Source organism: Zootoca vivipara, chromosome 8 (genome assembly GCF_963506605.1).
Source record: "Zootoca vivipara chromosome 8, rZooViv1.1, whole genome shotgun sequence".
Classification (NCBI taxonomy): domain Eukaryota; kingdom Metazoa; phylum Chordata; class Lepidosauria; order Squamata; family Lacertidae; genus Zootoca; species Zootoca vivipara.
In genome coordinates, this window is record NC_083283.1 from 81,980,247 (window position 1) to 81,992,631 (window position 12,385).

The window sequence follows — 12,385 nt, forward strand, 5'->3', positions numbered from 1 at the left end:
CTAAAGGAAAGAATAAAAGAGAAAGTTTAAAGTGCTGGCATAGTGAGTCTCTGTTAACAAAGATATAACCCACCAAAATGTTTAAATTCAAGGTTCTCTAGATTGTGGGAACAGATGTATTGTAAGATCTAAAAACATTGTGCAAACACTAAGAGAAATTGCATTAAAACTGATGAAGCAAAATTGTACATTTGGCACAAATTCACTCAGCTTCTACTATTTCTAAAGAGCAACAAAACACATACCCCACCCTTCTCCCAAAGGGGCCTAGGGCAGCCCTAGTAAGCCAGGTAAAATGTATAAGGCGGAATCAAATACCTGCTGGAAGTGTCAAGAGAAGGAAGGCACTTTTTTCACATGTGGTGGCCATGTAACATAGCAAAAGTCTTCTGGGAAATGATTTATAAAGAGTTGGAAAGAAATGCTGAAAATAACTTTTTTAAAAAAACCAGAAGCTTTCCTTTTAGGTGTAATTGGTAGAGAGGCACCCAAAGAATAGAATATATATATTTATTTATTTATGTATGCTACTACAGCTGCCCAAATGGTTTATACCCAAAGATGGAAAGAAGAAGCAGTTCCAATGAAAGACAATTGGCAACTAAAACTGATGGAATACGCAGAGATGGCAAAATTTACCGGAAGAATTATAGATCAGGATGAGAGACATTTTTTTAACAGAATGGGGAAAGTATGTTGAATATATGAAGACAAACTTTAAACAATTAAAAACGTTAGCAGGATTGACATAAACATGTGCAGCAAGAAATATTTAAAAGGGAACATAGAGAATACATTTGTAAATAAGTTTGAATTGGTTATGCAGTAAGAAAATGATATAAAATAAGGAACTGCAGAGAGTGGGAAGGGAAGTTGAAGAAAATGTAGGATGAATTTTCCTATAGTGTGAGATGAGCGCTGCAACCCCAGAGTCATCCGCGACTGTACCTAACGGTCAGGGGTACCTTTACCTTTACGTTAATCATGATTACTTGAATCAAGCTAATCTCATAAGTTATAGTTTGAAATCACTTTGTTGCGACTGACCATAGTTAAGATTTGCTGCAGTTCAGATTCAAGACACTACACAATCACTGTGACTAACAATCATTGAAAGCCTTTTCCTTCATGCATTTGTCTAATCCTTTTATAAAGCCATCCAAGCTGGTGGTCAGAGGGCCAGCTGAAGTGAGCCTCTTGGTAACAACTCATTATTGCAAACCAGAAGCAACTCATCCTTTTGCCAGACTCTACTCCAAGGATAGCCATAAAAAAGAACTACAAATGCTGTAAAAGCTGAGCCAGCCTGCTTGTGAAGAGTGCCTCAAGGAAGATTTAGCTGCTGATGTGACCGTGGCCTGTTGCATCTTCCACGTCATCTGTGAGATGAAGGAGGATATTCTTCTGCAGAATCATCTCAACCTGTCTGGGCACGGAGCAAAAGAAGATGAAGAAGTGGTGCTTGCAGGCTGGGAACTAGTGACCGGTAAAGTCACTGTACAGAGATTTCCCTCATAGCCTATGCTAGGTTTCTTGAGTTTCCAGCAGAGAAGTTTCACAAATCCATTCACCACAGGTCAGGCACCTTCTGGAGCTACTAGCCAATTTTCTAAAAACTTTATGGAGATGTAGACAGATATCTTGTAGCACGATATTGTTTTGTTCCAGAGAGCTGGGAGGAAAGTATTCTGGAAAATGGCACCAGGCCTCTGTGGAGTGGTGTGTGCTAGAACTGAGGGAAGTTTTGGAAGTGTGTTTGACAGCGGTGGTTGCATCTTCTGTTGTGTTTCTGCTGCCAGCCAATGGTAACTGAACTGGTGATGTGGTAAGGTAGCATCAGTCTTGGACTGCTGCAAAGGCTTGTGGGGTATCAGGTGAATACAAACAAAAGAGGCAGTGGCAGCAGGAATTCTCATTACCATAAACATCCTGCTATTGGGAGAATAAGGAAGGTGTTCCTTATGCTTTGCGTCTGCCTCTCGCACCAACAAGAGGCAGGGTCACCTTCTACTTTCGACTCCTCTGATTGGAGATCCAACCATCCAGCTAGACCAGACTAATCCTCTAAAATCTCTGAAGATTAACAAGACTTCTCAAGGCCTTAAGCTTTGTTTTTCAAAGTGTACCACTATACAAAGGCCTTCCAGGTGTTCCCATCGATTCCCCCCCCCCCCCCCAAAGCTAAGAGGGCTTCAAAAACTGTGTGATTATCCAAGTTACTGCATTCAGATATTTTCAGCCTCTATGCAGTCAAGGCATATTTAGAGTTGAAGAAAGAGGACTGGTCCTTCACCCATTCCAGTAGATTCCAATGTGTCTTGACTGTTATTTCTCTTGCAGCTTGTGTGAATTAAAGTTCAAAGGCTTTATTCATGTAGGATGAGTGGAAATGCGAGAAAGTTGCAAGCATCTTGTCTGGAGAGAAGAACAAACAAAATGGCTCAGCTGTTAGGGGTGGAGTAAACTTAAACAAAACAAATACTACATGCAAGTGCGGACTAGATTGCTGTACAATATAGTGGCCTCTGCTGGTTTAAAGTAGCACATGCACTGACTATGAATTTAAGAGAAGGAAATGGATTTGCTTTCCCTCCAACAATTTCTACCAGATCAAGGAACCACAGGCTCCTTGACTACTGATGAATAATCAGAATGATCTCTGCTGCTAGTTTGAGTTACTTCAACACCCTGAAAAAGCATACACAAGTCCCATTGGCCATTGTTCTTCCAGGACGTTTACGTCCTCTTCTCTGGGATGCCGGTACCTTGACACGAATCTCTGTATCTGTCAGCTTGCTTGCATTGCAAACAGATGCCTCACTGGTTTTCTGAAGCACTGCATACTCTGTGGGTGAAGGACTAGTCAATCTACCATTAGATGCGCCTGCTGTCACAGGGCCATATGCCTTTTCTGTCCAGTTGAAGGTTTTGCTGGCTTTTGGTGGAGGGAATGTGACTGGACATTGTCGACAAATACCTTCACATAAGTATGGTATAAGTATATGTGTGCACATGACGACCCTTGTTATGGCTTAGACATGATCTCAGCACTAGCTTGAGTGCTCAGTCAATTTATACTTTTGCTCACTTCCTGACTGTTCCATACACCCTTGGCCGCTTGGCCTAACATACAGGCCCCAGAGCCAGGGGATTCACATCTGGAGAAATTCACAATCCGTCAGTGTGTTGCAAGGCTGAACCCTTCAGAAAGCCTCTGATCCAGTCATCCCATCTGATTGCTTTAGTATGCTGGACAGTAGTACTGAAATGTTGGCTGTGTTTATGATCTGCAGTCGGTAAGGCAATAGGATGCTCTGCAAGGACCACATGTGGACAAAATGTCAACACCAGACTGATCGGTGCTATAATTTCCCCATCCTCTCTTCTGACAAATGCATGAAGTAAGATGAAATGTCCAGCTGAATTCTTGGGTGCTCCAGGTTCTGAACTGGCATCACGGTGCTCTCATTTACCACAAATCTGAGATTCTATGGCTGACATCAATTAATCATAAAATATCCTTCCTGATGTGTTGCTTCTTTAGGAATTTGTACCGTATGAAACACTTCAGATTCAGAATTGAGGGGGTGGGGGACTGAACAAACTCCTAGTTGCCCCTGGTCCTGTGGAACTGTGTCTTAGTGGCTTTTATATCCAGGCTGTGGATAGAGCAGTGAGTGACTCCGCTCCTCCTGCTGGCCGAGGGGGCGCTGTGTCCATGAGAATGGCCTTCACACTGAGTGGGAATTCAAACTGGGGTTAATCACATCACTACTTGAGACTTTCAATTTTCCATCTGAAGTCCTATACGTTTTGCAGCATTTGTAGAATACGTACAGCCCTGAAAAATAACCAATGTGAATGCTTACAAGTGCAAAGTTAGGGGATTCAATAGATGAACTGATGCTCGCCTTTGCAGAAGAAATGATTTTGAGGTTTATGCCCATTTTAGGTATAGGAACCAGCAGATAAACAAAAAGGAGGCCGAGAGGCCGACAAAATCTGTGAGAGTCAAGGAAGGAAGGGAATATGCAGAGGAGTACAATAAGAATGTGATGCAAGAATCAGATTTTGTATTTTATATGTATGAAAGACAAAGAAAATGGATAAAGAAGTAGCACAATAAAGAAGAACAGGCAAGCATCTGTGTTCATTACAGAAATACAGAAAGAGGTGACATAATGGAAGATTAAGCAAGTAAAATATGGCAATATATGCTAAGGGAAAGGCTCCAGTCCCCCAATTTCTGTCTCATTGTCACAGCTTGCACATTGCCATGATCAAGCATGATCAGAAATGGAGAAGAGCACTGTTTATCTTCCTTCTCCAAAGCTGTCATGGTTTCCTTGCCCCACACAGAGAACGACTAATTAACACGCGCCAAACCCAGAAGTGATGTGATTGCACACAGGCATCGCGCCAAACCCAGAAGTGACCCGGAAATGTCACTCAAGACGTCACTAAAAGGGCGTAACAGGGCACACCTATACGTGCTCCAGCAATGCGCACGGGGGCTGGGAACAGAACTCCCACACGAAATGGTGGCCGGCTGTACCTTCTGACCACAAGTCTTAGTCCAAAATGTTTTTTGTTTTAGCAAAATGCATATGCCACTTCACTTTATATTTCCCCCGCAATACTTTTTACCTCCAGATATGTTCTGTATGGTGGCACATAAAGCGGAGGTATAATCAGATTAGTATAGAGCAGGGGTCCCTAGACTTACCGGCGTTTGGGCCGGTTCCCACCGCGCCGATCGCGCGGCGGGCCGGAGGACGGGGGAGCGCACGCCTGTGCGGGCCGGCGGGTGGGGGAGTGCGCGCCCGTGCGCATGTGCACGGGCGCTTACTGGCGCGGCGGCGCGCTTCCAGGGTGGAAAAAGCGCCGAAAATCCGTTGTGCGCATGCGTATGGGCCTCCCCCGACCCGGAAGTGCACCAGAAATGACCTCTTCCGGGTTGGGAGAGGCCCATACACATGCGCACAAAGGATTTTCGGCGCTTTTTTCCCGACCTGGAAGAGCGCTGCCGCGCTGCGCGCCATAAGAGCGGGCGGCGGCGGGGGTCGTCGCGGGCCGGATTGGCAGGCCAATTGGGCCGCATCCGGCCCCCGGGCCGTAGTTTGGGGACCCCTGGTATAGAGCATAAAAACAAAAATGTCAAGGTTCCGTTGCCTTTTATGTTGCCATAACGTTTCCTTGGAGCAAATGGGCAAGTATTTTTTGTCTGCCCGTTTTCTGTTGAAAAAAAGCAAAGTAACATACCGGTGGACTCCCCTTGTTTAATCTCTTCAGCAGTTCGGTCGATGAGGACATAGAGAGACCACACCACACAAGTGATAGCAATTACATGGAAAGTCACAGAGCACATGATCTTCCTTCGCTCACTGGCTGTCATCTGCAGCTTCTCCCACTAGGAAGAAATCCAGAAAGCAGAACAAGTGGTGAGATCATAAAAGGAATGCCAGAACACCGTAGAAGAGGCAAGTTGTATTTACTTGAGACAGAAACTATTTTTATTTCACTTTTAAAGTGCTTTTCCCTGCTTAGGTGATCTGAGCACCCTCTATCCATGGCATATTACTTTCTATCCACATCCTTGACTGGCCAACTCAGAATTATTTTTGATACCATAAACGTATCAGTCCAGATTTTTCTCTCCATCACTTATATAAATTTAACGACCTCAAGCTATGCTGAAAATATTATTAAGCTGCTCCACTAGGTCAAGTTAAATGTTCAAAAAGCTGTTCCCGCTGGATACATTTTATGGCCACATTTTCTTGCACTGGAGTGACGACAGAGTTGTCCCTATATGGCCAACAGCAGCTGCCCTCTCTCTGGTGTCTTGCATTAAAGAATGTACCCATATTAGTTAAAGAAAGGCCTTCTCTCCTCTCTTCCCCATTCCTTCAGACACCTTTATTTCCTGTCACCTTCAGCTCCCAACATCTCCTCCCCACACTTCTCCCTTCCGCCAGAGTTTGAGAGAGGGAGGGAAGGAGAAGAAATAAGAGATTACAAAGGCACCTCTGCTGGGCAGTGGACCTCAGCTAGTGCTTAACCATGCTACACAGGGCTACCTCTAAAGATGCTTTAGAAACTTCAGCTGGTGAAGAATTTGGGGGCATGAAATGGCTCCGGAGCGCAATACCTCAAGGATCCTCTCTCCCCATATGAAGTGACAAAGACACTGAGGTCATCATCTAAGCCACCCTTCTTTGTGTGCACCTTCTGCCAGAGGTCTAGAGGGTGGCAACATGAGAATGGGCCTTTTCTAGGGTGGCTCCCCGCTTGTGGGATGCTCTGAACCAGGGAGGCTCGCCTGGCGCCTTTGTTACGTATCTTTACGTGCCGGGAGGAAACTATCCTCTTTCCCCAGCCCTTTGGCTAATTAAACAATCTATGGCCTTCTATACTACAGTGGGGGTTATTGTTTTGTTTGATACTATGTTACATATTTTTTGTTTTTATACTGTAAACTGTCCTGTGATCCTTGGATATATGAATTTAATAAAGAATGTTAAAATAATAAAAACCCAACAAAAGAGCTATTTCCTATGACTCTAACCTATTACAGTATACCAACCCTATCAAATAGTGTGTTAAGGTATTGAGAGGACATTGCGATATCACCTTTACATCAATCCTACAAGGGTTGCATCATTCTTGTTTTTAATTACCTTAGTAGCCTGTGCAATAGTTCACTGTTTATAACCCATGGCTGTTTTTTTTCTATATTGCCCTGAGGGGAGACGTCAAGCCAAGACAGCAACACACACACCCCTCTCCCAGACAACAGGGATGCAGCCTGCGCAACAGGTCAAAGAGTCTCTCTTGTGCTTATCTTATACACAAGCACACACCTCTGGCATGCCCACCAGTGCTGCTGCTCTGACACACACATGCAATAGCAGTTCCTTTTGCACAAGCAGTGATAGCCCCTCTCTCACTCCATCCCCACAACAGGAGCACCTTTCTCATGCACACTTCCCTGAAACTACTCTCAGACCCCTTCAGGTTTCCTTCCTTCCTTCCTTCCAATACCACCTCTCTCCCCTCCCCTCTCGCACACAATGTCACCTCTCACCCACATGCAGTCGCATGTAGTGTTTGGGTGTACACTCATTCTCAACAGCACTTCAGACATATTTCATTGCACAGGGAGCAGCACATCTTTCAAAGCCTCATGGACACTCTCTGGCTGTGACCCCTCCCGACCCCGGCATAGATACCTCACAGCTCTCTGCTATTTTCACTTGAACAAAGAAAACTACTTCAGATATCTGTAATGTGTGCTGCTTAAATGTGTGTGAAGAGGTAATGAGGAAATCTACAATTTACATGATTGAAAGCCATTCATTCCACCTACTTTTCTTAAAGGTTTCAATTTGGTCTCCATGATAAATTCATATTTGCAGAGTTCACAGCAGCGGGTGTCTGAGCTCTTGATCCACTGCTGCAGGCAAGCCTGATGCACGAAATTAAGGCTCCCTGTGCAGTGACAGGGAGTGATTAGAGGGCTCTCATCGTCTCCTTCACAATGGCATATCCTATGTCAGGAGCAAAGCAAGTTGTTAGGGGGAAGATTTGTGAACCAAACCAAGAAAACACAGGCCCAGCTCACACATAATATTTTGTCAAGCCATGGCTTAGCACAAGTGAGCAAAGATGTGGACTCCGGGAGCAAAGATTGCAGGCATTGCATTCCTCCCCAGTTCTGCTGCTGCTGCTAAGCCCTTGTTTTGCCTAGTTTAACATTCAACTTGGCCCAGATTGTCTTCCACTGTCTGTTACATCTATGACTGTGAGTGTGCCCAAGGTGCAATGAGCCCCAGGCTCTCTGGGGACATTTGTTGCCAGACTGGAAAAGCTAAGAGGCAAAGAGACTGGTGGATGAGGCCTTCAGGGATGTTATAGCTGTGTCCCACTCTGAGGATGATAGCTCCCCTACTGTCAGGGAGGAGAGCATTGCTTCGAGGAAGAGGGAAGCATTCACTTAGAAAGGACCATTTGGGGGGGGGGACACTATCCTCTATTCTGAGGATACTTCTCCAGGGGGTGGAGGAATCATGGGAACAGGAACTTATAGACAGGAGGGCGTGTGATAGACACAGGGTAAATTGTCTGCTGGGGGCAAAGGTAGCTGATGTTGCTCGCCACCCAGATAGCCTGGGGAGGAGTCAGTGCTTATGGTGCATGTTGGCAGCAATGACATGGGATGCTTAAAAAAAAAAGAATTTGAGAACATTGCTAAACAAAAAACAAAACCCAGCACCAACAACATTAAGTTCTTTAAATACATTAGCGGGAGAATGTCTAGGGAGGTGATCAGACCCTTGGATGATAAGGAATCAATAGGTGTGATAAAGGAGGATAAGGGGGCTGCACAGAAGCTGAATGAATTATTTGCATCAGTCTTCAAAATGTTAAGATACAGGGCAGAATCCAGTACCTGGTGCCTGAATTAACTTTTGCAGGAGGGAAGTCTGAGGAACTGAGGCGCAGTGACAAGAGATGAAGTCACAATATTCGCTCCAGGAATTTGCACATTTGCTAAATCATGCTACACCATGTTTTGACTTAACATTACATGTGAAGCAATATGGAAAGGGTTATATACATTGAAGATCATGCATGGCTAGCCAGTACAGATCCCCAAAGGACTGCAAGGACAATTTCTGTTTAGATACAGTAATACAAATATGCTATATACACATAACACTACGTAACCACAAGACACAGTTTTGTCTTCCTAGCTTTTCTAAAGCTCAAGAGGTGGGATAAATAAAGTCAAGAAAAGAACTGGTAACAAAGAGAGAGTGGGCAAAATAATTATAATACTTCACCATCTTTCTACAGGGACATTAATATCTTACTTACTGCACTACTTACCAGGACATATTACACATTTAAATAAGTTATGTGTGTGTTTATGGGGTATGTTTTCATGTATGTTCTTTCCCTTGCACAAAGCCTCCAATGCTTTCCACTCAAACTTTTAAAGTATAAACACCATCTTTTCTTTATAAACTGCAATTATATTCCTACAACATTGTACCTTTAGTCTTCTCAAAGTATATTTGTCTCTAATATCCTCAATGTAATATGGATCAATTGTGAATGAGCGAGGAATGAATGCTGCTTGGCTTAGAAAAGTTCGCTCTACTACTAGGAAAGAAGCAACAGGCAATGTTAGTTCATCATGTCTGGTATTCCAACACAACAAAACTGGCTGAAGATGCCCAAGTCTGAGAGGCCTCCTCTCCTCTCAGCTGTAAGAAACAGCACTCAGTCAGGCTCCTGTATGTGTGACCTCAGTCCAAAAGAACACACCAATATTAGTGGTGGACCAACATTTTTGGGGCCCTGAAGCTTGAACTGATATGGGAGGTTCCTTTGCAATCAGCAACAAGGTCTGGGTAACCACTGCTAACTTCTTCAGTGGGTTTGTTCCATAACAGATCACCAGTTTTGTTTTAGTTACTACATTTCACATTTTGATTAAAATTGCTGTACTCACATGTCAAAGTCACTGGTGTGAATAAAGTTTCCCTATGCTTTATTGAGTATCAGCTCGGTTGGTAGAGCATGAGGTGATGAAATATTCCTGCATTGCAGGAGGTTGGGCTAGATGATCCTTGTGGTCCCTTCCAACTATTCTATGATTTTTTTTGGGGGGGGGATGAAAACTACGGGAAATTAGGGAAATGTTATATACATGCACGATGCACTTTTTAAAGCAAGATTTTTAATCCCAGTGCTTCTGGGATTAGGGGTACTGAAGATTAAGTTTCATTAGTTTCCTAGTAGATTCGCCCCTGTATCTGATCACTGGTGTTATGGGACTAAAGTCTCTCTGATCATGTGCTGGCAACCTGTGATCAAGTGTGTCAAAGAAGGGGGCGTGAGCAACTGATCCCCTAGGGAAGAGTGCAAAAGCCTGGGCAGAAGACAGGACCTTTTGGGACAAAACGAGTGGCAAGAACTCTCTCATCCACCTTGAGCAGCATGATGCTGCTGACATCACAGCTCCACTCCTGCCTCCTCCTCCTCTTCCTCCCTTCAGACTCCTAAACAGGCCACCTAGCCGTTAGAGCACCTGTGCCACGGAACATGCATGAGTGTGTGTAATGTATGTTGTGCTATGTGTATGTGAGCACTACATTCAATAAATGCAATGTCGTCGTGCCCCAACTCCACCCACTTACAAGACTCTTACTTAAATTATTTCAGTAAAATAGATTGACAGAATGCCCAGATACAACATGCCTTAGTAAGTCTTTGGCTATGTGGCTAGGATCCCAAGATCTATTTATGGAGCAAGTTTGTATATACCTAACTCAGTCCAGTTAAGTTCAATGGAACTCACTTCTAGGTAAGTGGGTGCAGGACTGCAGCCACCTCGTTTCTAAGTTCTTTCAGTCTGTAAGATCACCTTCGTCTTTCACACAAGTAGCCCATTTTCTTTTGCTATTTATGGCTTCACCCGGGTATTTATGGGTTTTACCTTGGCCACTCAATTGATTTGGTTTTTCAAAGAGTTTACTAACTCAAGAGGAAGTTATGCTAAAAGGAAAGATCAGTAAGCTGGGAGAGCAGCATGGTCTTAAAACGGCATGTGCTGAAGCAAGCAAGAGTGGAAACACAAGGGACAGAGTAGACTACAACAGAGCTGGGAGGGGGTAGAAGAAAAAGACAGTGCTTTGTAAACCGACCTGCAGGCATCCCCAGATACAGACACAGGGGAAAGCGGGGGGGACATTTCTGACAAGGGGGAAGGGCAATCTAGGTCACTATCCTTTTCAACCGAACAGAGTGGTGCTCGTAGCTCTGTAATTTTCAGCCTCACAGAGGAACTGTCCTCAAAGACATCGTCATCTCCCATGTCATCTGAACAGAAACCTGTGCTCTCTACCACCACACTGGATGATTTCTTTGGTTGGAGGCAGCTTGAGTTGTTATCCAATTCATGACTGCTGGCGCTGGAGCTATGAGAAGAGAAAAGGTAGTGCAACAACTTTTTGCTCCGGGATGTTTCACCTTCACTCTTCTCCTCCAGGAGAGGAATGTGTACTGCACTAGCCCCAGAAGTGCTAGAGTAATTGGTGGAACGAGTCTGGAAATAAGAGAGTTTGGAGCTACTGAAATTAAAGGGCCTGAGGTTGAATGTTTTCTTCTCCTTGTGATAAAATGTATTAAGCTTTAAACACTGCTCCTGGGCTTGTGAGAGTTTGCCTTCTGAACAGGTTCGTTCTGCGTAGTGAAAGCTCTTGAATGCACTCTGAGCCTTCTGGTCCATATCACTGAGAGACTTGGAGAATTTCAGAGACTGGGTAGCTTTTCCATTCTTAGACTTGAGAACATGGCCACAATCATGCCCATGGAGCTTTTTCTTGGAAGCCTGCACCATATCCTGACAGATTACTGTCACAGTGGCCCCTTGAGTCAGAGAATTCTGGGAGACAGGATTTTTCAAGACAACAGCAGATTGCACTGGACTGTGATGACAACATTCAGAACACACTGCACTGGAACTGCATGCAGAACAGTGGAATAAAAGCACAGAAAGTAAAAACAATTATAAAAAGAATGCATACAATTACGTGAAGAAATGACAATTTCAGCTAGTGTGGGAATGACAAATAGCAAGCAGAACAGAAGTGGCAAACAGTAGCATTAAACAGACAAATCAATATGATGCCATGTGTGCCATGCCAATTTCCTTTAAGCGATGTGAACATGCCATTCAAAGCACAGCATGTGTGGGCAGGGACTGCTGAACCCTCCAAAAGTACTCTTAACAACTGTTCTCCTAGTGAAGCTCCAAGATCAGAAACAATCCCCACTGGGGGGAAAGCAGCTGAGGATAATGATTTTATTTAATTTGTTTGTATTCTGCCCAACAATCAAGGTTCGTGGGGCAGTTTAGAGTAAAAATTTAAACTGTAGGAAAGAAGTAACATACAAACATGAAGTCTAAATCGGAATAAAACCAGCAACAGCTTAAACCAAAATAAAACCAACAGCAGCAGATAACAGCAGTGCAAAGCATATGCACTAGTCCCAGGGATGAAAAACATCTGATCCTACCTGGCCCTGAGTTGTAAGGTAGCACACTTCAGAGGAGGATTGTCCTTTAGGGTCGCCAAGTAACCTTCAAAGACCAGCAGCTGCAACAGCAGCAACAGAAACACCTAAAGCTTGGAGTGGGCATTTTCCATCACTGTCCCCCAGAGCAGGGAGAGCCAACTTGATGTCCACCAGAAGCTATTGGACTACCGCTCCCATCATCCCGACCCATGTCCATGCTGACTGGTAGTGATGGAGCTGTAGTCCAACAACATCAGAAGGGCACCACATTGGCATCTCCTGCCCTAGAGTTTTG

At 44.3% G+C, this 12,385-nt stretch overlaps 1 protein-coding gene across 2 annotated transcripts in view; it reads right to left on the reverse strand.

The window, feature by feature from the left end:
- LOC118079333 (uncharacterized) overlaps positions 1-12,385 on the reverse strand; it is a 30,739-nt gene that overhangs the window by 5,251 nt on the left and 13,103 nt on the right. The window contains exons 5-8 of one of the 2 annotated variants that reach the window (XM_035103451.2): positions 10,716-11,534; positions 7,370-7,550; positions 5,263-5,410; positions 7-2,415 (exon numbers count right to left, since the gene is read on the reverse strand). In XM_035103451.2, coding sequence (XP_034959342.1) covers positions 2,351-2,415; positions 5,263-5,410; positions 7,370-7,550; positions 10,716-11,534 — 1,213 coding nt within the window. In that variant the 3' untranslated portion in view covers positions 7-2,350. Of the gene's footprint in view, positions 1-6; positions 2,416-5,262; positions 5,411-7,369; positions 7,551-10,715; positions 11,535-12,385 lie in introns of those variants that run through there. The other variant, XM_035103450.2, reaches the window with a different exon arrangement.